The following is an 8,488-nucleotide window of genomic DNA, read 5'->3' as shown; positions in this document are numbered from 1 at the left end:
GAGGATGGTAAAATACTGGACCAGGTTGCCCAGAGACGTGGTGGCTGCCCAATCCCTGGAGACATCCCAGGCCAGGCTGGACAGGGCTCTGAGCAACCTGAGCTGGTGAAGATGTCCCTGCTCATGGCAGGGGTTGGACTGGAAGAGTTTTGAAGGTCCTTCCCAACCCAAACTATTCTATGAATCAAATAAGCCCAAATAGCTGACAAGACCAAATCATCAGAGGACAATGAATACTTGAGTCTCCCATGAAGCAAGTAAGAAAGACCAGAAAGCAAGACACAAAGCAATTGAAGCAGATATTTCAAAGTTTTATTGTATAAATCTACAAAAGGCTTGCTACAATAGCAAATAGAGTGTAGCACTATTCTATTGACAGGTTCTAGTGGCTTGGTGTGATCTTGTAACTCCAACATGACACATGAGGAATAAACTGTCTGATACAGTCAGATCTAGGGCAAGTGATGTCGGCTTACAAAGACCTTTTGGCTTCAACCCCTATAACCTGTGTTTGCCTTTTGTACAAGGTTGTTTGAATTGATAATATCTCTAGTAAAAATAAAAGCTCTAAAGTAGTTTTGTCAGAGTCAAATGTAAAATTGCCTAAGGAAAAAAAAGAATCCAGTGGTTGAAATCTGATAAAATTTTACACACAAAACACATCCACACTTCTTCACTCATGTGACTCTACCCTAGGAAAATAAACTACCAGTCCTTCCTGGAGAGGCTGGTAATATAAGCCAGGGTGCTACAAGTAAAGCTCCAGTCTGCTAGGAGCAATAATTGAAATAAAATCAGTCCAGGAGATTCAGTTCTGCACACTCCAAAAAGTCAGCTGAAAATGTATAAACCTCAGGACCAAATAACCAAGTAACACAGACAGGCTAATTCATTAAAAAGACAGGAAAGTCTACAGAAAAATAAAATGCCTGTTGAGGCAGTCAAGTCCCTTGAAAGGGACTGTGGAAATTAAGCACCTAAAAAACAAACATCATTTTGACCTTGGGATGATGCCTGTGAAGTCTGTCTTTACATGGTTTTACATAATTTTCCAGTCCTGAACATTTTTGCTGAGCATTATTGGAATGTACATTAGGTTCCATTGGCTTAGTTCAAATGCAACAAAACACCGTGGAATTTGGTTAGGTGGATTTTCTTGCTCAACACACATATCACCCACACAGACACACACACTCACATACCCGGGACAGTTGGCTCTGGAAGAGAGAGGAACCAACTGGACCTCTTCAGCTGAGATATGAACCAAAGCTGTCTTGTTCAACCCGCTCGAGCTCTTGTCTTTCGCACACTTTTTGTGCTCCCTGGGTCTGGATGGAAACAGTCACACCAAAGCCAGCACAAGAACCCCAGTTCTTGCAGTAACTCTGGCCCATGCAGATCCAGGAAGAGCCTGTTGTCTCACAAGAGTCTGGCAAGACAGCTGGTCCAGTTGTGCAGGCTCAAGCAGTTCAGAAAAGCATCTGGACCACAGGATGCTTCTCCAAACCTCCAGAGCCCTTTGAGGTTTGAAAACTGATACCCGCATGAAATGAAGCTACCCTCAACTCAGGAAAAATGAGTTACAGCATTAAGAGCATGGAGGGTTCGTAGCCTAGGTAGGGTCAGCCATTTGGCAAAGTTGATCAGGAAAGTTTTTTTTAACCAATAATCTAGTGAAGATTTCTTTACGTGAGTCTTGGTGGTCCCAAATTGCAGAGGTATTGTATCATCTCAACAGACAGTCAGCACAAACCCATCATCTTTGCTGTCCCCAAAGTCCAGACTTGGTTCATCTGTTCTGCCTCTTGGTTTCTCTCTTCATTCTCCACACTTTCTTCTGTGCTTTGAGTACCTGGACCAGCTCAGTCTTTTCTTCATCCTGTTGGAAGTGACTTCTTCTTTTCATTCTGGCTTTCAGCACCTTGAACACGGCATTGCACTGCACAGGAGGCTCTTTGGTGCATGGATTGCCCTCTATCTTACTGCAGCACTTGCTTCTCCCCTGGGAAAGCAGGACCCTTGGACACAGAGAAGGAAACTAAGCAACAGCAGCAGGGATCTCTGTAAAAGAAAAAAAAAAAAAAGTAGCAGCTCAGGTTAGATGTGTGAAGTCATGAGTACAGAGGATTTCTGAGGAGTTGGGTTTATATTCAACTGTGCCCACTACTTGTCTACATTTTGGAGGTCCCACTAGGTATCGGTGTCTAAGAGTCTGCAAATGGTCCATCAGAAAGAAAAGATACGATGTGCACTGTCCCCAGAGCATTAATCTGTGGGGCTGGTACTTGGGTTCCTACATCAAGAAGCTGAAACCCCACCTGTCTGATGGTACCATTCTCTCACAACCATAGTGGTTGAGGTCCCAAGACCGACATAGATATTTGCACTCGGGCTATTGAATATCTCAGGTCAGGGCACTGAAGAGGTTAAGAAAGTTCCACAAGGGTAAGATGAGAGGTAATTACCTGTGCCAATCTTTCTTTCAGACAGTGGATCCGGCAGTTGGTGGCTGCAGATCCTAACAGAAGATCCAATGCTGAATCTTTGGTTTTGAAGCTTTTTCTCTTTGGCTTTCCTTCCAAATCCTGAGTGCTGTGGAGCGATTCCTTCTCAGAGGAGGATCTGAGTGAGTCACTGTAACCAAGCAAAGATAATGATTGTAATGCATGGCCAGCTCATCCTCAGCAATGACACCCACTCCCACACCACTCATCCCAGGTCATTAGTGAGAAATTCTCCCTTCTCTCTGCAGATACAGCCACTGCCAAACTAACTCTCTCTGAATAAGTAAGAGGAGAAGCCCTGACTCACTTCTAGCACAGGTGCAGCACAGACATGCATCTCCTTTGGGCTCTGCATGGACCTATGATGTGTTGTCACAGCTGGGGTCTCAAGTCCAGAACTTCACAGGGCAGGTCGTTGGGCTGGACTAGTGAAGAATTTTCCCATTTCCTTCCCACATGAATCAGCAAGTGCAAGATACTGTGCTGTTTGGAAACTCTTCCCACTCATTGTCCTTTATTTCCTTTTGGCTGGCTCTCTCTTCCCCTTTCACCCAAACCCTGATCTGTCATTTGCAATGCTTCATGTCCCATTGCAGGTATATTTTTTTTAATTTTTGCAAGGTTCCTACTCGATGGGCTATGTCTAATTTAGGTCTGAGGGGTGCAGAGAGAAGAATGTCAGAGAGTTGCCTTACCTTCAGCCTCTTGGAAGGAGGCACGCCAAAGGCCTTCTGAGCCACCGGTGCTGTATGTCACTGCTGTAGTAGTGGCAGGGTCATCCCAGGGACACTCCTGTTGCTGCATCCCTGCTGCATCTCTTGCAGAAGTGTTGCTTTTTTTTTGATCAGGTAGTGAATGCAGATGATGCTCAAGCTGTGTCCAGCCTGAAAAAGCTTTGAAGAGCCAAACTTCCTGAATATGTCTTACAGCAGTTTCATCTCAAAGTCCTGCCATCAGATGGAATATGTCACAGAGTCCAAGTCTGTCTCCATCCACAGCAAGATGTTGTAGAAAGTTTTTTATGAACAGACAACCCTCTGTCCTCAGGTGCTCCAGGACAGGGTTGCTGGGCTTTCCAAGAGCATTTTAAGTCTGTCTGTGTGAGCAGAAACTCTTTGTTGTGATGCACAAGCTGAAACTGTGCTGAGACACATAGTTCTTCTCTTCTTCACTTCTTTTTTGCTTTTACATGGCAAAAACTCCTGTTGGCTCCACACATCAGCATGGACTCGATTTGCTGCTCTGGGGATATTTCACTCTGGATTTAGGATGTGTTTGTTTGTTCATTTTCATTCAAAGTATAAGGATTTATTTCCCTTACCTCCCCCCCACCCTCTCTAAGTAGCTCTGGTGCCTCCTCTCTCCACATTGACAGCCTCTCTTCTCTGAATGGAGGCAGGCTGCCCCTTCAATAAATGAGCTCAGAATTTAATTTGAAACTCTGGTTCCTGCTGAATGCACAGTATAATGTGCAGAGAAAGGGTGAAATTTGCCTCTGCACAGCAGTGGCCTTGATTGAAGTGAGCAGAATCTAAAACAAGAAGTAAACTGGTAAGAGCCTCTTGAGAGGAAAAATGTTAAAGCAGGTATTAGGTGCAGTGAAACGAAAAACACTAAAAATAATCCAGATTCTTGAAAGTTTTCAGTCCCTGAAATCATAAGATTTCTTCTAAAAAAAAATAAATAAAACTTATTTAATCCTTTGGAGCAAGTAAGAACAGAAGATTGCCAAGTGAATAGAAGCCCAGTGGTAAATCAGAAAAGGGCAGGGGTCAAAAGAAAGATGTCTCCTCATGATAGGGACACATCTTCAGAAGAGGGATGAGAGAAGGAGTAGGAAAGATCCAGATGGGTAGGAACCCTCAGCCTATTGCTGTACTCATTTGAAGTCCTTGAAAGCCGCCAGTGCTAAGCGGCTGCCTCTGAAGTTGGGAATTGTCTCTAGTTTCTTGTCAGGGATCTCATAAAATTGTCCCATTCCCCACAGTGGTGTAAGCAGCATCTCCAACACCACTGTATTGCATGGCTCAAGTGAGGTGGGCAACCACATCCTAAGGTGCCTCTCCCCCACCACCTCCCTCCCCCCACAAGCAAAGTTAATTCTGCTGCTATGGGCTGTTAGACTGAGCACACCTCATGTCTCGTCTCAGCCAGAACCTCTTTTCAAAGAGAAGCTTCCTAAATACTCCCCCTTCTCCCTTTCATGTAACCCAGACTGCTGTCTCCCTTGGACTGGCTCATATGACAGTAGCTGGTGGGCTGGGGGGCTCAGGTTGAGTCCCATTGCTTGGCACGGGACTGACAGTGGTTGAGGGAGGTACGCTCTCCACAGAATCTCCTGATGGAATCTCAGGGGTCCTCTGTGGGCTGGGCTCCTCAGAGTGGTCCATGTTGCCTTGGACTTCCTTCCCTCTTTGGATCAGCTGTTCTAAGGTTTTGGGTAAGGGGTAACTCAAGAAGCGCTTCAGTTTGGGCTGGAGGGTGCCTACCACATACTGGATAATTTCCTCCTCATCTGCATCAACATAGAGGGTCTGGTATAAGTCTCTCTTGCGCCAAAGGAACTGGTCCAGGGGCTCTCCCTCTTTCTGAGGCAAATCCAGCTCCCTTTTGATAGCATCCCTAGTCAGAGTGCCCTCGCTGTACTGCAGGAACTCCTTCTTGAACTCGACCCAGTTCTTGACAGAGTCCTGCTTGTATTCCCACCACTTTTTAGCTGGGCCGTTCATGTGGTTTTGGATCTGAGACAGCCAGTACTCCTCTGTTCCACCCACCTGCTTTAAGTATTCCTCCAAGTGGCTCAAGAACTCCCTGGGATCCTCAAAGACCTGGGTCTCCACCGGGGAGGTTGGAGCATCCTCTGACACTGAGACCCACTGGTAGGAATCATGGGCCTGGGGGATGCTGGGGACCTCCCCAGGAGGAGGGGTCAGCGCATACATTTGGCTCATATCAAGGGCATAATCATAAATCTCCCCCTCACTTGGCCTTATCTCTGGGCCTCCCACCCCAACAGACACAGTCTGCTTGCCATGGTCCCCAGGGCAATATTTGCCACCCATGGACTCCAGACGGTCTGCCCACTTCTCCAGACGGAAAAAGACCTCCTTCCAAACATTCATCTCCCTTTTGACCCATCTCTCCAGATGGGCAATGGTTTCCTGGCATCTGGCCAGGCAGGCCTTGATAGACTTCTTCCATCTTTGGTTATCAGTTGGGACATGGTCCTCTAAGTTATTCTCTAACTTCCCCACTGATTTCTGCAAGCCTTTCAGCTCGCGCTCCACCTGCTTGGAGACCTCAGACAGGAGGTGCCGGTGGGTCCTCCTGACATGCTCCAACATTTCTGCCCTGCATTTCCCTATCTGCAAGATCACATTGGGCTTGTTGGCCACTCCACGGTGCCCCTGGTAGGAGTGAATGCCCGCATTGGTGACATTATCCAGCTGCATGGCTCCTACCGTGCAAGTGTCAAACACGGAAAGAACTGGGTTGTAAGCCCAAATACTAGAGCTGGCTCTCAAAAACCCCACTATAACACTTCCCAGAAGACACACAGAGACTTCTAAACCCCCCTCAAAGCACTTTTCAACACAAACACAGCCAAATCAGATATCACCACAGAGCAAGCTGTTCGGTCCCGGTGGATCCCAGAGAGAGTTGTAGGCAAATTTCTCCAGAAGTCCAGCTGGAAATGCCGGTCTCACGTGCTCAGGGTGTCCCAGAGAGAGACAGGATCTTCCAGAAACAAGGAGAGGAGTTGGCTAAGACGTCCAGCCCCGCACGCGTGCCCACTACCTGCTCGTCCGGAGATGAGAATCTTGAACAGTGGAAAGTCCCCGCTGGAGGAAAACACACAGAGATGCACACAAGAAGCTGGAAGCTGCTGCTGCTGCAAAGAAAATCCTGGTGATTTCTCCTCTGGTAAACTTGTCGAGTCGAAAAATGCTTTCAGTAGAGATGCAAAGAGCTGCTTCTCTTCCCTGCCTGAACTGCCACTAGTCCAGGCTCTTCCATCTACTTATACCTCACACAGCTCAACATGTGGGTGGTGCTCAGCCTCCTCTCGCACTCTCAGAGCAGCGTTCATTGGAGGAAAACCGAGGCCGGTGTCTGTGGCAACCCAGATCCTGGCAGCCTCCCCTCGCTTCCCACCCCCTCGCTCACGCCCCCAGACTCGACGCGAGAAGCACTTGAAAGGTGCTGGAGACAGTTGGGTAGATGGATGAGTAATCGCACCTTCCGCCTTTCAGATTGCAGGAAAAACACTTATTCATTCCACAACTATTTACTCAGCAAGGTCATCATTAGCGTGCTTTCCCTGGCAGGGACTCACAGTGGGGGGACATGAGGAGGAATTCAGCGTGTCACACCAAGACAGACGCCCACGGGCCCCCCGCACACCCTCACATGCATTTGACACACACACACACAGTGAGCTCACTCCTAATGCAAATGCTTGGAAATGGTGATAAATCAGCAGGAAAAAAAAAAGGGGGGGGGGGGAGGAAGGAGAGGGGGAAACACTCAAAGGAGTGATTTCAGTACAAACTGGAGCACTCTGGACTTTCTAAAGCACTGGTAGGTGGGAGTCATCCCCGCTGCTTAATTGCACCAGACCAACCACTATCTTGGGAATATTCGGTAAGAGAAGGGGACGGCATCCTAGTTTTTACACCAAATTAAATCCGCCCATCAAAAGCCTGTTCTGTACTTAGTTTGAATCAGATGGTTAATCAGTTAGCCAACCCACAAACGCAGATGAAGCTACATTTGTTCTTTGCTCTTGACAAAGCAGGAAAAGCCAACCATAAAAGGAGTCTCCGGGTCTTATATAAGCCAGAGATAAAGGATTCCCTAATCCTAGAGAGTTCCCTGCCGGAACACCCTCAGAGAGGTGCCGAGGACAAACGAGGTTTCTCACCCTCTCCCAGTGACAGTGACCGGAGGCAGTGGGATGCTGATTCATTAATATCACCTAAAAATTGGATTTAAGACAGATTCTGGCAGGGAGATGCCTTGCCTGCACTCAAGGCAGCGGGCAGCGTGCCAGGGAGGCTTAGAACGGGTCCCTGCTCCCCCAGCTCATGGCCACGGGTTTCCTTGTAGGACTGCAGCCAGCCTGCTAAAAGCAAAATGCTGGGGAGATGGATGGTCTTTCAGTGAAGTCCTGCTGAAAGGACATCTCTGTGACCCCATGTATTTGGTTGAAACAGGGTCCTTTTAGAGCAAACTGATGGGACAGGGGTCATGACTCCCTTTCCCCCCACTATATCCATGTAGGAAGGCACATGTCTGTTCCTTATCACATGATGTCACATGGGCAAACACTACTGCCATATGGCTCTCAAGAAACAGGAGGATTATTTAGGGCAGGAGCAAGCTGGCATAGAAGGGCTGCATGGTTTGGTTGAAGGTAGGGAGTGACAGTGAGTGGGGAAGGGGACAAAAGCTTTTGAGGGTGTAAATGCAGGTTTTCCAATCCAGCAGACTCTCCCTATGCCACTTCATCCCACACACATCATGGTAGTGATATGACTGGCAGAGAGCTATGTCCTCAGCCTTGCTTACTTCTCCACTTTCACCCAGCTTACCTGAGCGTGAGAGTTTTCTGCATCTTTGTGTTTAGAAAGGGTCAAATATCAGTCATCTGAGGGTTTGGGACAGATCTGAAGCTTTTTGTACTGCAGTCTCTAGAGAGTCTGACTTAAACCTGTATTGCCAGTAAGAAGTCGTAGGAATTGGGAGAGATTGTGCAATCTCTATATCTCTGGATTAATGCAAAGATATTCTCCAGAAAGTTTTTTACCAAGGATAGCCAGAAATGACCCTTACGACATCACCAGTAGATGTGGACAAATTATAGACTGAATTTAATTTTGCAAGGTGAATTGGTTTTGACCTCAGCTTGTCCCATCGAATGCCAGAAGCTGGGATGAACTGGTTAGAAAACCTTCTCCACCAAATCTGTCTCTTTCTAGCCC

At 47.3% G+C, this 8,488-nt stretch overlaps 1 protein-coding gene across 1 annotated transcript; it reads right to left on the bottom strand.

Moving 5' to 3' along the window:
* Positions 1-290: 290 nt before the first annotated feature.
* ARC (activity regulated cytoskeleton associated protein) lies at positions 291-6,513 on the bottom strand. The gene is made up of 3 exons (XM_071803745.1): positions 3,200-6,513; positions 2,466-2,634; positions 291-2,061 (listed from the first exon to the last, which is right to left on the bottom strand). Exon 1 carries the CDS (start codon positions 5,954-5,956, stop codon positions 4,742-4,744), a length of 1,215 nt encoding a protein of 404 aa, XP_071659846.1. The 5' UTR covers positions 5,957-6,513; the 3' UTR covers positions 291-2,061; positions 2,466-2,634; positions 3,200-4,741.
* Positions 6,514-8,488: the final 1,975 nt, after the last annotated feature.

This window comes from Patagioenas fasciata, chromosome 2 (assembly GCF_037038585.1).
Source record: "Patagioenas fasciata isolate bPatFas1 chromosome 2, bPatFas1.hap1, whole genome shotgun sequence".
NCBI classification, from domain to species: Eukaryota; Metazoa; Chordata; class Aves; order Columbiformes; family Columbidae; genus Patagioenas; species Patagioenas fasciata.
Note: the sequence above shows the minus strand (reverse complement) of the source record. Positions and strands in the feature narration are given on the sequence as shown.

Excerpts from the sequence above, each read along its gene's own strand:
- ARC (XM_071803745.1), bottom strand. The coding sequence starts at position 5,956 with ATGCAGCTGGATAATGTCACCAATGCGGGCATTCACTCCTACCAGGGG.